This window comes from Anarhichas minor, unplaced genomic scaffold, assembly GCF_050575085.1.
Source record: "Anarhichas minor isolate MPS153535 unplaced genomic scaffold, ASM5057508v1 ptg000067l, whole genome shotgun sequence".
NCBI classification, from domain to species: Eukaryota; Metazoa; Chordata; class Actinopteri; order Perciformes; family Anarhichadidae; genus Anarhichas; species Anarhichas minor.
In genome coordinates, this window is record NW_027466513.1 from 2978388 (window position 1) to 2996670 (window position 18283).

Here is an 18283-nt window from a genome sequence, read left to right on the forward strand (position 1 = left end):
GTCGTGTTGTCTAAACTTAAAGCAGTCGTGTTGTCTAAACTTAAAGCAGTCGTGTTGTCTAAACTTAAAGCAGTCGTGTTGTCTAAACTTAAAGCAGTCGTGTTGTCTAAACTTAAAGCAGTCGTGTAGTTGTGTTGTCTAAACTTAAAGCAGTCGTGTAGTTGTGTTGTCTAAACTTAAAACAGTCGTGTAGTTGTGTTGTCTAAACTTAAAACAGTCGTGTAGTTGTGTTGTCTAAACTTAAAGCAGTCGTGTAGTTGTGTTGTCTAAACTTAAAACAGTCGTGTAGTTGTGTTGTCTAAACTTAAAGCAGTCGTGTAGTTGTGTTGTCTAAACTTAAAGCAGTCGTGTAGTTGTGTTGTCTAAACTTAAAACAGTCGTGTAGTTGTGTTGTCTAAACTTAAAGCAGTCGTGTAGTTGTGTTGTCTAAACTTAAAACAGTCGTGTAGTTGTGTTGTCTAAACTTAAAGCAGTCGTGTAGTTGTGTTGTCTAAACTTAAAGCAGTCGTGTAGTTGTGTTGTCTAAACTTAAAACAGTCGTGTAGTTGTGTTGTCTAAACTTAAAACAGTCGTGTAGTTGTGTTGTCTAAACTTAAAGCAGTCGTGTAGTTGTGTTGTCTAAACTTAAAGCAGTCGTGTAGTTGTGTTGTCTAAACTTAAAGCAGTCGTGTAGTTGTGTTGTCTAAACTTAAAGCAGTCGTGTAGTTGTGTTGTCTAAACTTAAAGCAGTCGTGTAGTTGTGTTGTCTAAACTTAAAGCAGTCGTGTAGTTGTGTTGTCTAAACTTAAAGCAGTCGTGTAGTTGTGTTGTCTAAACTTAAAGCAGTCGTGTAGTTGTGTTGTCTAAACTTAAAGCAGTCGTGTAGTTGTGTTGTCTAAACTTAAAGCAGTCGTGTAGTTGTGTTGTCTAAACTTAAAGCAGTCGTGTAGTTGTGTTGTCTAAACTTAAAGCAGTCGTGTAGTTGTGTTGTCTAAACTTAAAACAGTCGTGTAGTTGTGTTGTCTAAACTTAAAACAGTCGTGTAGTTGTGTTGTCTAAACTTAAAGCAGTCGTGTAGTTGTGTTGTCTAAACTTAAAGCAGTCGTGTAGTTGTGTTGTCTAAACTTAAAACAGTCGTGTAGTTGTGTTGTCTAAACTTAAAGCAGTCGTGTAGTTGTGTTGTCTAAACTTAAAGCAGTCGTGTTGTCTAAACCAGACCCTGGTCTCCTGGGTGAAAGTCCTTAATGCACCACAACCTAATCCATAAACATACTTTATCGTCATACTTCTTCTACTTTTATTACTCCTAAATCTTTTCAGCTAGCGTACTATTGCCTAATTAAGTAGCATATTCAACTTGGCAGGGTCTAAATAGCTGCCGTGTGACTCCCGTTCTCACCCGGGTGCAAATAGACGTTGAGTTCTTCTAATCAGTGCTACTTTTGGTGTGAACGCGCCCCAACATACTGGAAGATAAAGTGGGGTCATAACACCGAGTAAGGCGACTACAGGGCCAAACTCTTAGAAGGTGCTTTAATCCTTTAATCACCAGAGGGAGTTGAATTGCTGCACTCTTGGTGATTAACTTCACACATTATAAAGTTAGGTTTAAGTGGTTCCACTGAGATTATAGCATCACTTTTCAGACTTAAATTCCTGTTAGTGGTCCCAAAGGGAGCCTGAATGAGAGTGCACCTCCACAGCAGGCGTGTTTACAGATTAAAATGTCAAAAGGCACATTTCTGCAGTGCACACCTGGTGACCGGTGCTCTGGTAAATAGTATCGACTCTGACAGAAGTAGTGAGGACTCACCATGGGGGTCTTGTACTTGTGGATCACCACTTCTTTAGTTTCAGGAACTACGCCGGTGCAAGAGACAAAACAAAGAATTCAAAGGCAGCAGGAACCTAAATGAGTTCATGCTTGAGAGATTTAGGGAGGGGGGGGGTTACAGGGGTGGACTTCCAACAAGGTGTAAAATGGTATGTGGGCCAAGAAGAGTCCACCACAACAGTCAGGAGTCATCGATTGATAGTCAGGGGAGGTGAGAGCGGCTTGTCCACTGCTGCTGAATCCATGTTATTGATTACGGTCCATGTCTAGCGTAATGATAGAACTTTGCTTTTACGGGCAGTATTACATTTGAACTTGTGACTGTTGGGTGAGACGTTCACGGCCCACAAAATGGTCAAATAAAAAACACAAAATGTCTTATAACAAGAGACGGCAAAGATTGTAAAGTTTCAGAAGTGAAGAAGAAGGACAACCTCCTCCCCCCCAAAGAACAGAAAGTCGAAAGACATCACAGGGAAGCAGCTACAAGAGGACACAATCCTTTGACCCAGGGCCGCGTCACTGCCCACAGGACAGATCGACTTTTCATTAGTAACTGTGAACCCATAGCAGAGATGAGAAGGCTGAGGTCTGGACAGATGGGGGGGGGGGGGGGGGGGGGGTGTTGAATCACAAACAAACAGTCCCACCAAAGATCTCCACTTCCTGAGATTCAGAGGCAGACTATCACGAGAATGAGTGCTGGGAGTCTGGGCTTGATCTCCCAAAATGAACAGCGAGTGATGAAGGACGCAGAGGGAAAACTCATAACACAGGAACCAAAGAAAGAGAACGAAATCAATGAAAAGGATTGGAGTGAGGACATATTCAGCACAGAGTTAAGTTTGGGTAAGAAAAGGAGAAAGGTGACAACACTTTACCTGCTGGAGAATGAAGGTTTTCATAGTGGCAAAGATGAGGGCAACATTACAAAAGCAGCACAGAGACACGACAGTAACCCAGCCTGGCTCTCAGCGTCTCGTAACATGTCACTGTCACACTGTAAGTCATCCTTTCTGACCCGTTATAAATGTAAAGACTCTTTTAAAGACATAAAAGCAGCCTGAGCTATGGTGCGAAACCCTTCTGCTCCTCTCCATAAGTAAAGTTGTTGACGATGTGGGCCTTAGATACGGTTTGCTTTAAATCACTGTAATTTTTTAAACATGTCTTTTGCATTGTGGAACGGGCCGTTTGTTGACGTATTAACACCTAAAAACGTATATTTTATAGTAAAGGAAGTATTTTTTTTTCACTGTAAATTTAGATAAATCCTGTGTTTTTGGGGTTCAAGGCAACAAAAAGAGTTTAAGTGCTGAAAGAACTACTTCTTCTTGGCTTAAAGCTGCAGTTAGTAACTTAAATAAAAAACGCTTTGTGTCATATTTGCTCAAACTGTCACTGTATCCTCACAGTAGTACATGAGACAAATCACCTGTGAATAGATCAGGTGGCTCCGCCTCCTTTTAGTTTACAAGATCCCCCCACGCCCAGAGAAAAAAAACATGTACATCTTTAAAAACAAGTGATAAATGTGTTATTACATATTCTAAAACAGCTGGGCATCGTGGTTTTAAGCAACTATCACTCAAACTGGGAGTAAATAGTGCATTTGTTGGGGACTATTTTCAGCCGTGGATTAATACATATTTACAGCAGCAGGACGGTGCATGTTAGACTCAAAAACAACTACATTGATTGTTTTTTGGATAACAATGAAGCTCCATGGCACAGAGGAATAAGATGTATATTCATAGAAATTAACAATATAAGAAATATCTCATCTAACCTTTAATCTCCATCTTTATCTTGAAGCTAACACGTTATGTGCCGACATTAGAAGCACAGGACTAAAATGATTTGATCACAAGTTTATATTTTAGACTATTTCGACATATTATTTAAAAAGAGATTCTGTTTTTTGTATTACTTTTAATCATTAAACAAAGTTATACATCTACCTCTAAGAACTGACATTACTTCTTATTATGGAACCTCTTCGTTTAGTTTCTACAAGTTGTTGTCAAATAAAAGAGCTAGACTTTGTGTGTTACGCTGCACAGACTTGGAGCATCGTCCCTATTTCTGAACTCTAAACTCTGAGGCTCCATGCGACTGAAAGAACACCGCACCCTGTGAAGAATCCATCGCTCACATAATCACCTGCAGACATCAGAGTGTCAGTGTTCCTCGAGGTGAGCGAGTATCCAATTTAGCGAAGCCCTTATTAGCCCTCGTCAATACATTTGCCATGAAGCTGAGTTACTGCCGTGCCGAGTACAGGCCTAGAATCAATAGGTGGTGTAATTACCAAATTCCTCCAGGACAAAGACTCCCTTCACTGTATTGCACTTTTTAATGTGACTCAGCTCTATGAAAACCTAAAAATCAAACAAAAACACAAACAAAACAAGACAGAACATTATTAACTCAACAACACTGGATGAAAAGTTAACACTTCATATTTAACAAATTAACATGTTCAACTTGTTTTATTCGGTGTGAAAGGTCAACTCAAAACAACTACACATGGAGTGCAAGCTTTTAACGGCTAACCAAAGAAAAGAAAAGCACACTATGAGAGGTTTCCATGATCAAACGCATACATGGGCGACGGGTAAATGAGGAGAGATGCATTTAGTCTGCTCAGCACTAATTCAACATGACTCGTTTCATAACAACTGGCACATTTATAGTTATTAGTTTGGGTGTAAACAGCAGCGGTAGTTTAAAAAAAACATTTATTTCTATGCTGAGAGATGCATTATGGCCCATATGATGCATACATGGAAGTTCCATATAAAAATGTAGACAAGGACACAAAATTAGATTTGCCACAGAGCTACAACAGTAACAAAGAAAAAGAGAAAGAAAAACAAGGAACCCAATAAGATGGAACTGCTAATAAGCAAACACAGCAGAGGTTGTGTACCTTCCGCTCCTTGCAGGGGGAGAGAGCATGGGAGAGAAATGGTTTGGATTATTATCGGACAGAAGAGCACAAACACTCCACGACACTCCGAGAGGGCGCTACGCACGGGAGCCTCGTACGGGTTGGGATCAATGGTCTCACTAACAAGTTACCAGAGCCAATATGAAAAGGAAAATAATAAATAAAAAACGTCACAAGAGGAATCAGCCCCCAAAAAATAGGGGGGGGGGGGAAAGAAGAAGAAGAAAAAAAAGAAGAGGACTAGAGGTTTGACTAAGGTGCTGAGAGCTGCATTCACCTTTGGTTTCCTGGACTTTAAACATCTCAGTCCCCCAGAGCCCTCCATGCCTCCTCCTCCAGCAACAAGGGCTGGCACCAACACCACTAGCTCGCACAGCAGCACAGATAACTGAGGGCCAATCCCGGGCCCCGACCCAATACTCACTCACGTTATATATTTTTTTTAATTTATATATATATATATATATATATATATATATATATATATATATATATATATATATATATATATATATATATATATATATATAGATCAAAAAGCATAAAGTTGAATGAGCTGACCTGCAAAAACTCACAACTCATGTATTGTAGAAATGTGCTGCTCTACATGGAGCGTCTTTTGAGAAACTCATGTCTTTAAGGTTAATTGTATTAAGCTTGTATGATAAATGAAAGAATCTTGAGCCCGAGGTAGAAACAGCAGAAGCAGCGAGGAAAACAGTGACTCGGCGTAGATCCGAGCTAAAGGGTCAGTTCACCCGAATTATAGAAACACAGGGGATCACGTGGCCACGCAGAAAGTTTGGGTTTTTGTATTTGTGATGCTCACAGCAATGAAACATTATATTTAAACCTGCAGAATCAAGCTGTAAAACACAACACTGACATCTAGCAGACAGTGCTGAGCAACATTACCGTTCATTTGGAATCACGTTTCTGTCCTCAAGATGAGTTTAAGTCCAATATTCACATTCCTTTTAGCTCCGTTGTTGTTCTCCACCCACTGAGGGAAATATCCGAGTCTCTAGCTGCTCAATGCTCCGCTGTGTTCACTGCGTCTGTCTGCCCTTTGGTTCTGTTCGGGTGGTGTAAAGTCAGTTTTAGAGCTTCTTCACGGAAAAACAGCTGCGGCCATAGATGTTCTATGAGAGCCGCCGCGAGTGAACCAGAAAAGTAAAGTCGGAAAAACTGTCTGCGTGGATAAGATGCCACCGGAGGTGAAGAAGACGTCTTTTGTTTCTTTTTTTTAATTTGGGTGAACCGACCCTAAAAATCCCTTTTATTGTTGAGGAATGGGTTTAAAGATCACCTCAGTCTTTTGTTTCATTGTTCTTTAGGATGCTCAACATGTATGAAGTGTCCCTGGTCTTTGTTCGTCACACTATTCTACTGCAGGACATTGTTCAAACACAGCTACACACTAACACAGCTGAGGAGAGATACGAACCCCGACTACGACTACCTGCGCAGGCGTGAAGACAACACATGACGATGTTCAAGGGTCCAAACTTAGAGTGTGAAAGTTGCTATTTAAATAGCCAATTATTAATGAAAAGTCTTTGTTTAAGGTCACCCACTGATGCACAACACACATTAACACTTATTCTCCTCCCACACAGTAAATGAACAATGAGGTTTGAGCACCACGGATGTCAAAAAAGAAACGTGTGTGGAGGGATGTGTTAATATTGTTTTTTGGGGAACGCATGCATACGAATACACACACACACGCGCACACGCACACACACACACACAAAAAAAACCGAAAGCACAAAGGAGTTCTTCCTCTAAAGGGAAAGCAGTCGGAGTAAACGCCAATCAAACACGTTGTCAGCCATCGCTAACTTTTTGACGAGGCTTTATTTTTAACGTCGATAGAGGAAGACGTCACGAGATGAAAGGAAATGAGGCAAACTGGTGGACAGAAGGACAGGATGAACTCTTTGCCATCATGAGTGATTTCTTTGAATATTTCCATGCCCGTGTGAGAGATGAGAAGCAGCTTCTCTGCTGTGGCGTGAGCCTCTTACCTGGCTGTGCATGAATTTAAGGTTGATTCCTTCCAGCGTGACTTGCAGCAGTCCACCTTCACCAGTCTTCATGTCCTGGACGGGAAACTCTCCGCCCAGCTCAGGACCTGAAACAACACCCGAGTTTAACGCGACTGAAGATAATAAATCCCCCGAAAATAACTTCTCAGCAGGATGACTGAATAAAAAAAAACATTACACGCTGCTGGAGCCTGGAACAGGAATGTTTTAGTTTATACTCAATGGGAATTTATATTTTCACGTCTTAAACAGACTCCAAAATAGTTCAATACATGACGACATCTTCATGACATAGTATTAGGGTCATTGTAATATTCAGAGGAAAAAAAACTCCCAAGTTTTTCTCTCTCATAAATGTACAACCTAAATGTTGAAAATTCAGAGATTAACGTGGTAAATTAATATTTCATGCAATTATAAAGTTATAAATTTGCAACAGCTGCATCATACCAGACGACACCGCTTGCCAATTAAAGCGATTCTATGACTAAAAAATAACCGCTTTTCCAATGTTTTTCCCCATAACATTTTAGACTTTAATCCGAGAGTATGTTCAAGATGTTTTCCTGTAAATTTGGAGTTTCTTCTTGTAAAAAATAAAAACTATAATCACAGAGAATATCCAAGTTTTGTCAATATTATTTTTCTTAAGAAATGATGTCTTTTTACCTGCGATCCCAAAACCAATATGTGTGAAACGTTTCACCCCTTCTCAAGTCAATCAAACAATGTGCATATTCTATCCCAGAGAAAAGACTAGTTGTCAAAAAAGGAAGTTAAAGAAAGAGACTCACCTGGTTTAATGCTTTGCTGTCTCGCTGCAGCTCTTTCCATACTGTCTTTAACACAGTAGTAGAGTTCGCGACACTAGAATGCAGAAAGGGAAAGTTATTTAACTTCCTAACAGATGTTCTTCTGAAGTAAAGATTTAAACAAGTACAGGATGCCGAGAGAAGCCCTGTTCTGACCTTTTTGGTATAGAACTTGTTGAGCTGCGTCTCCTGGCCGTTGCGTCTCCAGAGACACAGCACTTTAGTCTTGGGGCAGTAAGTCATGTTGATGAGCTTCTCGTACCACCAGCGCTCGTAGACGGTGCCGATGTTGCTGCGCAGGACTATGCAGTCATCGCACACCTGAAGCAGTGATGAGCAACGTTAGTGACATGAGATGCTCTCCACATGCAACATTAAGGAAAGCGTTTACTACGTCCATGAGCTCCTGTTGGCGTATCAGGAATTACAGGCTCGTCGTACCTCCATGAAGAAGATGTCTCCCGTGGTGTCGGTGCCAGCGTGCACAACGAACGTTTGCTTCTTGATGTGACGGCTTCCACTGGGCCTGATGGACAGCTCGCGGCCGTTCTAGAAACAAATGTATTCTTCAGTAGAAATAGGGCGAATAGAAGATGAACTAGCTGAATTAAAAAAAGAAAAGGGAGGGGCAGATATTCACCATGTTGGCCAGTTTGTCCAGTGTCTCATTGATCTCTTGGCTGTATGTGAGGCCAATGTGGGACTTCCCCATCAGACGCCTCACCTTCTTCTTGATGTCGTTTTTGTTCAACTAAATAAAACAAAAAAAACTTGAGATATCTGGAGGCAAAAGAATGTCAGTTCAACCATAGCTTTACTTTCTTCAAACAGGCCTCCGTACTTTCAGCATTAGCATGAACGCAATCATGTTGTGCAGCAGAGTCGCCAGAAGTCTGTCCTCATCATCCTCCAGACGCTTGCGGTCGTGATCGCCTAGAGACAAGTATCTGTGATGACACATAAAACAAAGATTGGTCCAGGTTTCAAACATCATGACAAAGTTATCTAGTATCTGTGGGGGGGAACATATATATGTAGACATATCGAATAAGAAGTCCGCCCATTTTGAACCTTTCGATCATCTCCTGGGGTCCCTGGTCCATTCCCATCCCCTCACGCTCCAACATCACGGCATCCAGGTAGGCGTCCTCCCAGAACTGCAGCTGGTCCCACAGTGTGGAGCGCTCCTTACCTGATCACACCAAGACACAACACATGTGGCTACAAACATTTCATCCACATAGGATGCAGCCACAAGCATACATACGTTCTTTGATATAAATACATATCTATTAAAAGAAATACTGAGTTCAAGGCTCTTATACTGCACACGCACACACACACACACACACACACACACACACACACACACACACACACACACACACACACACACACACACACACACACACACACACACACACACACACACACACACACACACACACACACACACACACACACACACACACACACGAAAACAACAATAAGCGTCAATTAGACCAATTACATAAAATAACTAAAGTTGCTACGTTACTGATACCAGTACCAGATACAACCCAACATGCTGGATCGGGTATCAACGTGTACGTGAATCAATGCACCAATCCGATATAAAGGTATCATTTATCAGCTAATTTACGCTTCATAGGAACAACAATACGTGAAACCAGGCGGCAAGTCTCTCAAAACCTGCATTCTCACTAATGTCCAGCAGGGGGCGACTCCTCTGGTTGTATAGAAGTCTATGAGAAAATGACTACTTCTCTCTTGATTCATTACTTCAGTAAACATTGTGAACATGAGTTAATCGAGCTCCATTCAGTAAAAATTTGTATTAGGTGAAGGTAGATATATAATGTGATCGTGATGTGTTCAAATGCTGTCTTGTAAATTGTAGTTTTTGGTGAGAAACTTGAATAAATAGATATGTTTTCACAGCAACATAAAATAGATATTAGTGAGGGAATCATGTGTCCAGTTTAATAGTTTTTTAACGCACTGGAATTAGATCGGTATTCGGTATTGGCCAATACGCTGGTTCATCAAAATCCGTATCGGAACACCTCTGTTGTAGTCGTAGTGTCGGTTACACACTCTGCTGGAGTAGAACACGGTGCAGCAGGGACGTCCGCAACGAGGCTCTCAACCAACAGGTCTCACGAAACCTAGTCTAACGACGCCTCTAAGCGCTGCTCTTTGTAATCTCCCAGATATCACAAGTTAATATGGACTGAGGAAACGATTTATCATTTTGAAAACTTATTTTTAAATACAATGTGAGGGTTAGTTAGAAGACTGTGTGAGAACATAGGTGAGCAGGAATTTAAATGAATGTTAAAAGTTAACGTGGAAATCTCTCTTTGATCTCCCTCTGAGGGAAGTGTTTCTATTCTCCACTTTCATCTCATGCTCAGAGAAACACTGATCTGCCGCTCACCAACAGACGACAGACAGGACAAACCACCATGATATCACAGCAAAGATTAAACACCGAGCCAGCCTGCATGAACAATGGATACACCCCTCCCCCACACCCACACACACACACACACACACACACACACACGGAAAAAAGGGCAAAGGCAAGAGATTAGCCCTACTTAGAGAAAAGGTTTCCATGGCAGCATCCTCAAGTTGATCCCAAACGGAGCTCTTATCGCGGCCTGGAAGAGTTTCCCAGGAGGCGCAGCAGGAGGGAAGAGAAGCAGCGAGAGCAGGAGGGGGTTAGGCCAAGAGGTGAGTGGGTTTAATGGCAAAAACAAGAGCAGAGAGAGCCCAGAACCACGTCCCAGGAACGGAGACCAGGACGAACAAAGACACTCATGTACTCCGGCTACCGAGTGCTTTATAGCCTCTAGCTTTGTGCTGATGTATGTTAACGATCTGTTCAACTGTAATATAGAAGTTAAGTTAAAGACTGTAGTTTAACTTGAGTCAAACTAATTCATTTGTGTTTTGTGCAGATCTCTGCCAGCTGTGTCCAACTGCATTTAAACCTCTCAGACAACAGTTACACACATTTTCACAACTCTACTCTTTAAATACACACGTGTTACTTTAATAACATACTTGTCTTAATATACTCTTTGTTTGTTTGTCATATTTTATTGTATATCTTCATATTTTCTATTTTTAAATGATGTCTTTTATGTTTATTGTCATGCACCAATCACCAAGTCAAATTCCTTGTTTGTGTAACATACTTGACAATAAACTGATTCAGTGAATAAATACAACTTCCCTCTTCAATCAGTAGTGTTAACTCATCTCTGTGTAAAGTTACATTATGCAACATCAGCACACAAACATCAGGGTATAACCTTCCACCTTCATAGATGCTTTGTTCACCGTTCCATAATAAATAATAATAATTACACCACTTCTAGGTCATCACACGTCTCACTTCCGTTTGTTTTTTCTCTTAAAAATAACATTTATTCGTAATAGTTCAGTGACAAAGCCAGAGCTTGCACAAGTAGTAGTAAAAGAAATTAAACACTTAGAAACTTTGCACTAGAGGAAGTACCTTAGATAGTGTTAGTGAAGCAGTGCTTTTAAGAACACAGGAAGGAAAGGTTTTCTTGAATGATCAGAATAAATGTCAGCTGCTCGACTCGTGCTTGAACTAGAGGAGGAGCTGTAGCTCAACATACCCAGCAGGCCTTCACAAAGGTAGATCCTCATGCTGATGTCCTCCACGGGCTGAGCAGGCGGCCCCTTCGCCATCGCAAGCGCGTGATCTTTTGCACTTGGCTTCAGAGTGTGAGGCTTTCCCTGTGGGAACAGGACACGGTTTGTCACGTTTGTGAACTAACAGCTAGAACAATGACCCCCAAAAAATACACAGGCTCACGTATTTTGAGTATTAACGCATCTGTTTTGATCAGAGCAGCACCAGACAGTTGACATAGAAGGAGTGTAGAATTGATATTGAGCTTGATGGTTTTACGTCCGGCAGAGATAAGTTGAAGAGGGATGTGATTTTTCTGAGGCCGAGGTTCACTTTGAGTGTTTTGAAATTTGAACAAATGTTGCTCATTCAACCAGTAAACCACCATTTGAGCATTCTTGGCAAAAGAAAATGATTGTGATTCCAGAAAGGGTATTGAACTCTTTCTCTCATGTTCATGTGTTTTGTTTTAAAAGGTGGAAAACTAGTCCGCTATCGTCCAGTTTTTCTAGTGCGCATGGGAACCCTGGAATCCGATCGACTCCATCTCAAAGCTCAAATCGAATACGTTCATAATAAAATTGTCTTATGTTCAAAGTAAGAAAAGTTGAATCTACTTATAGTGACTTTTAAACTTACAAAAACAGAGCTGGTGGCTGGATTGGTTTCGATCTCGCTGTCAGAGAGAGTCCCTCTGGACTGAGTTAGATGAGCAGTGTTCCTCCCCCCGAGGCCGTCTCCAGCTGTGCTGCTCAGGTCACTGTCAGCACCCAGAGTCTCTCCAGAGCTGTTGCTTATCTAGAACATATGACATAAGGTGTAAGAACAATACATGAGCGACGTTTCAGGTGCAGAAGGTTTGGTATAAAAGCAGCTTTTAATTAAAAAAATGATATAGTATTATTCTCCATCAGCTGGATCTCCTGCCCTTCACTGAAGTTCTTTTGTGAATTTCATTTTTTAATCTGGAAAGCACTTTGTGCTTCCGGTTGAAAAGTGCTTTATAAATAAAGTTATTATTACTGTCACTATTATTAATATATTTGGTATTAGTATTACTAGCTGGTCAGTAGAGTTTAAGCATTTCATATGGCGATATAAGCAATAATCCGTAACCTACAATCGATCAATTTATTCACAGTTTTTAAAGGGAAAAGGACAAAATAAGCTTAAAACGGTTTGGACCTAAAACATCGTCCTGTAATCTGCAGCTGGTATTGTGAGGTTCAGTGCAGCTGGAATAGATAGAAGTGCAGCACAAAGTGCGTAACATCCGAGTTGGCCGTGCCCTACCACTGTGCTGGCCTCAGAGTCCTGGCTGGTGCTTCTCGTCAGGATCGGTGGCTCCGAGCTCGTTACCGACTCCGTGTCACTCTTCTGCCAACCCGAAGGGATGAAGAAAAAAAAAAAAAGAGAAAAGGTGAGGATACATCGGTATACTTTAGTGTAAAGACAGTAAACATGTGCTGCACATGTGGTGAATCACATCCAGTTATTTTACAAAGGTCTTACATGCAGACATATAATTCAGCAACAAGTTGTCACACTGAAATGCTCCAGGAACAGACCTGAGATCCAGACGTGACACCGAGGCCACTGTCAGCGCTGATCTGGGATTTCTTCTCCTCGGCGTCGGTCACCTGGGGGCGCTGCTGCTTCGCTCCGTCGGACCCTGAAGGACAGACCACGACTATCAGCACGACTTCATGAACGGGGACGACATCATCTTCTTACCTTACCGAGAGTCGCCTCACTCAAAGCCACCACAGCACAGCAACACTGACGCTACGTCCATCTGAAGTGCCAAAGCTTCCGTTTAAACACGGCATTACACAGCGAAGCATAAACTGCCTTATTCACGTGTGTCAACTGATTTTAAATGCAAAGACTCAGAGCCTGAAGCTGCCACTAGCTAAAATACAGTGACTATAATACATCTAATCTAAAAAGAGGTATGAAAACACGTTTTATTCAAATGTTATCACAACTTTCTCTATACAACTGAGCAGCAACAGATGAAGGGTTTAAAGGTCAGACAGGGAGGTTACAAGCAGAGAGCGCTGGAAAAAAAAATTACAAATGAAAACAAAAAACTGCAAGAGCGCGACATTAATTCTCAAGTCAATGCTGCAGATGTGGCCCAAGTTACAACAAAAACAACCATCAGACACAAGCAGTTAGGCATGCAGACAAACTGGTGGACGGAAACGGAGACGTGTTCTGTTTGTACGTTATGCATCACCTCGGGAGATGCAGACGTGCTGACGAGTCGATCGTTACACTTCCTGGTTTTTGTGACACTTAACTTTTGTAAACCATGAATTAATTAAATAAGTGTGCTAACAGCTGTGAAATAATGTGTGTAAATACACAACTTACAGCCACTTGAGACTGGAAAAAAACAAGTTAAAAGTGCGGAAAAAGGGGCAGCAGGTGATTATTTCTGCTCATGAAAAAAAATAAATAAATAAACCCACTGGAAAATAAAATTTAATATTTCTTGAGCTCGACTTAAATATTAAAATTCACATAAGTCAACAACTTTAGAAAAACAAAATCGAATTGCAATTATTTTGACTAATATTAATATAATATATGATTTGCGATATTAGAGGGAAAGTGATTTTTGTGGGGATCTGTACCAAACAAAGAATATAACGAGTAGATCATCTCTGCAATGCGACAATATTTAAATTTAAATGGTGCACATTTGAAAATTGCAGGACGGCATTTTGCTATTTTGATAAAATGTTGACTAATTGTTCAGCCCTAGACCCTGAGACAGATATCCATATCAGTATTGTTATTTTAAAATGATATAGAATTAAATAATGCATGGAACTAAAAACGGTTGGCAGTGACAAATAAGAGTTAATAAATACCTTGCACCATCTATTCGGTTAACAAAGCTGAGATCATTACAAACTGTGTAATAGTAAAACTAGCCCATACTGTAATGAATCCTTCTGGAAGAACCGTAAAGGGAAAAAAAGAACCAAACACACCAAGTCTGGATTAAACACAACATGAGCGAGAACAAGGGTTTCATTTCTCACAGCGCTAAATGATGTGACCCTCAATTAAAATACAGCAGATTTAATACCACTCGAGGATACCAACTATACTGCATTATCAGAAACCCAGAGTCATGAGCAGTAGGTACAGAGCTAGAACATCAGAGTCTCGGCTGAAGTTACCCCGATCCACATCTTATTTATCGAACAGAATGAATCCAATCCAAGCCTATATTTGATCTGCTATCCAGTCACACATTGTTATTAGGAGCCTTATTATTTATTCATGGGTAAAGACACTGGTGAGTTTGAAAAGGTGGAGAGAACGGGGTGGAAAAAGGTCAACAGCTTAATCTTTTATTTATTCTTTCGTGTGTGAAAAGTCTCTTACTCTGTGGTTTTTCCATAGCTTTTTGCTTATCCTGGTGCTTGCTCCACAATTCTACCCAAGATGCATTGCAAGCAAGGAGAGAAAGACAGAGAGAGAGTCAGAGAGCTGGTTGAAAAGGCATGTATGGGGGATGAGCATTAAAATCAAAACAAAAACAAAGTAAGCACTGAGGATCTGTCATTGTTGAATGGAGGCGTTTTGTAATGTTTGCATGTAGCTGTGCTTCAATCTGGACAAAATGAAAAAGGATTTCGCTGTCAAGTTGGATCCACCGTGTGCAACAGCTACTACGGTAACATTACAACACACCCAGAGCTCCCGGCCCAAAGTCCTGGAGAGCCACACAGTGACGTCAGGATGAGCTGCGGCTCTGATCGCAGGCCACCCACAGCATTTGTCTGGCTCTCCAGAGCAAAAAGGGCGAGCGAGCAGGAGATGTTTGATTCGGAAAAGAGCGTGGGATGGGGGGGGGGGGGGCGGGGCGGGGGGGGGGGGGGGGGGGTTTGAGAGGCCGACTAGCCAGCGGGTGAAATGGAGCAGTTGCAGAAGCCGGGATGCAAGTCTCACAGCAAACTGTAGAATTGAAGGTGCAACTTTCTAACAGGAAGAGAAGGGGTGCGGGCAGGAGAGGTGTCAGGGTGGTCGACTCAAAGTGTCCCCTGTATACAGACCCAGAATCATTCTCAGGAAATTAAGTGGTAAAGAGATGATTACGGACTTTCTAAGTCGGTTGGTTCGAACCAATAGAAAATTGGGGAAAACTGGGACTGTTTACTGGGGAGTGTTGCTTCCACCCTCCATGCCGAGAGCAAAGGGAGCTGCCGTTTCTCTACAGCACGCCTCGCAGAAACCTGCAGTAAAGGCACAGACGAGCACCGACTTTTATCGATGCACATACCTCTGGTTTTTCCCTTCGTCCGCTACTGCAGATTTAGGTATTGGAAGACCAAAACAAAAGACATGCATTCAAGGTGCTAAGAGGCCGACAACAGAAGTCCAGAGAGGAGGCAAACAGGGGCACAGATGTTTCAGGGAAGGGGAGACAAACACACGCAGTCCAGGCTGGAAAAACAGGGACATATTACACACACTTCACAAGCCTACTTCATGTATTTTAACCAGGGCCAAATTCAAAATTTAGATTCTCATTTTCAAATATTCTTTTTCAGTTTGAAAATCGTTACCAGACACAGGGTAAGTCCAGTGATTATCTCCAGTATTTCAGGTCAAAGTGTGTGGAATATCCTGTCACAATCTGTCGGGGACAAGTGAAGGGATCGTTCTTTGAAACGGTTGGGGGGGGGGGGGGGGGACGGACTAGTATTAAGGTTGATGAGCTTGGGTGGGGGGTGGGGGATCTCACAGTGCACATGCAACCGGGGCCGGAGTGGTGTACACACCAATCGAGACAATAAAGTTCTCCTCGTTCAGACTCCGCGTATCAAAATGGCGCGCTCCTTTGCCCGTCGCGGGGTGCGGCAGCTGCAGGTGAGGAACATTCAGGAGGCCCTGAGTTCCGGCGGCCTCCATGCGACCAGAAGGACTCTCTTTACTCCCCGGGCTGCCGGCACTGTCTGTGGGGCTTCGCTTGCGTTTTTCTGGGTCTACCAATTTACCAAATTGAACGGGGCCGGAGACAAGAGTTCATCACCGTTAAAGAGAAAGAAGATATGAGGAGGTTTAAACTGGGAGAGGATTAACAGCTTCAGACAAAGAAGGAAACAAAAGATGAGATCTAAACTTTACAATTACAATGTTTTAGTGAATCTAGCAGCTTACGGCTTAATGTAAAGACACAGCAAAGACATGGACAAGTGTTAATAGCACAGGGCTGACAGACTTTCAGTTATCTACTTAGCATAAATAACACAATCCAGCAAGAACGGTGCTAACCTGCGTGTGGGACGTACCTTTGGTTTGATAATGTGTGCGTGCTATTTCCAGTAAGCTGAAGACACTGGCCATTCCTCCGAGGCCTGCGTTGGTGTAAGAGTGCTCCAGACTGGAAACTGTGCACTTCAAGATGTCCAGCATGCCTTTGTACACCTTTCTGCTCACCTCCTGAACACGAAACAGTGATTTCAACAAGACAACAAGAGTTGATATGACACTTTCTTGAGTTAAGTTTCACGTTTTGGAGGGCAACAGCACGCACCACATCCCGGATGATCTCCTGTCTGGCGTCTTCCTCCGACTGGATGGCTCGGTTCAGCTTACTCAGCACGAAGACGCGAAGCTGCTCGTTCTCCAGCAGGCGGCGCACTTTTTTCATGTTGAGCCAGCCGACTCCCTGACCATCCAGAACGCTCTGCACCACTTCCTTCAAGAACTGCTGGTTCTCGCTGAATCAAAACAAAAGTAAAAAAATAGCGGTCGCATTCAACAGATGTGGCTTGAAAGACACGATGTGACAATATGCTCCGATCTTTGAAGACGTTACCTCGTGTTGTTGACTCGGCCCTGAGGAGAGGGAGACTCCCTCTTCACTGTTGGACTGTGCTTGATGACAGAAGACTTCTGGTCCACAAGTGCTCGAGGTGCACGAGCGCCTGGAACAAGAACCACAACAATGAGGTTCCTGAACACCACGGAGCCAGATAACCAAAATGACTACAACAAGGTCACTAGACAGAAGATCACACAGAAGAAGAGACGTGGACACACACACACACACACACACACACACACACACACAAAGGCACTAGCTCACCAGGAACAGTAAACCAGGACAGGAACCAACTTTTAAAATAGTCTTTTTGTTTTTTTAAAGCTACCACATCAAAGTTTACATCACTGTGTGAGGAGGACTCTACTGAAGGTTATCTACTGCAGAACAGACACATTACGGGAGCTGCAAGAGTCTATTATTACAACAAAGGAGGTGAAGGACAAATCAAACAGGGACATGGTGCGCGCACACACACACACACACACACACACACACACACACACACACACGCGCACGCACGGGAGTCCAAATGGTGCTCTTGGTGCTGGCATCACACATTAGCGGCATAGAGATGTGAGGTCAGAGGGAGGATAGTGTGTACTATATCAGTGACATCATGCATGAAAGAAAATAAAGAGATGAGAGGATGGCAAGGAAAATGAGCTGCACTCCAACGTCACGAGGTGACTCGTTTTACACTAAAGCAACGCCGCGCGATGCTGAAGAGTGAACCACTAGCCGGGGTTGGGTCAATCCTTTTGGCGTTATATTGTGATGATTAAAGAGGCTCAAAACATTTAGTCGATTTATTTTTACTCGCTCAATTGGCTCAAATGAATACATATGAGACTCGACCCAGACTTGAGTCCAAACCACTGCAGCATTTATTGAAGCTGCTTATTAATGAGCGGCGTATCTTGTTGCAGAAGACTCTCGTTCTTTCTACTTTAGAGACACCGTCGATTTTTCACATTAGTCTCTGAGAAAATGACTACTTCTCTCTTGATTTATTACCTCAGTAAACATTGTAAACATGAGTTTATGGTCTCAATCTCTAGTTTCAAGTCTTCTTCAATACAGCATGATGTTCATTTAGTAACTTATGGTCCATTTAGAGTCAAACAGAC

The 18283-nt window shown here is 42.2% G+C and overlaps 1 protein-coding gene across 21 annotated transcripts in view; it reads right to left on the reverse strand.

Moving 5' to 3' along the window:
- The window catches only part of madd (MAP-kinase activating death domain), a 50516-nt gene that overhangs the window by 4536 nt on the left and 27697 nt on the right, over positions 1-18283 (reverse strand). For 5 of the 21 annotated variants that reach the window (XM_076078735.1, XM_076078731.1, XM_076078726.1 and 2 more), the window contains 19 exons: positions 17148-17256; positions 16863-17049; positions 16618-16768; positions 16108-16311; positions 14708-14758; positions 12871-12974; positions 12596-12679; positions 11942-12100; positions 11286-11406; positions 10233-10295; positions 8701-8821; positions 8471-8576; positions 8270-8380; positions 8071-8178; positions 7786-7950; positions 7612-7684; positions 6797-6903; positions 4125-4194; positions 1793-1839 (listed from right to left, as the gene is read on the reverse strand). In XM_076078735.1, the coding sequence (XP_075934850.1) occupies positions 1793-1839; positions 4125-4194; positions 6797-6903; positions 7612-7684; positions 7786-7950; positions 8071-8178; positions 8270-8380; positions 8471-8576; positions 8701-8821; positions 10233-10295; positions 11286-11406; positions 11942-12100; positions 12596-12679; positions 12871-12974; positions 14708-14758; positions 16108-16311; positions 16618-16768; positions 16863-17049; positions 17148-17256 (2141 nt within the window). The remainder of the gene's footprint in view (positions 1-1792; positions 1840-4124; positions 4195-6796; positions 6904-7611; positions 7685-7785; positions 7951-8070; positions 8179-8269; positions 8381-8470; positions 8577-8700; positions 8822-10232; positions 10296-11285; positions 11407-11941; positions 12101-12595; positions 12680-12870; positions 12975-14707; positions 14759-16107; positions 16312-16617; positions 16769-16862; positions 17050-17147; positions 17257-18283) is intronic. The other 16 variants (XM_076078728.1, XM_076078746.1, XM_076078739.1 and 13 more) reach the window with 9 other exon arrangements.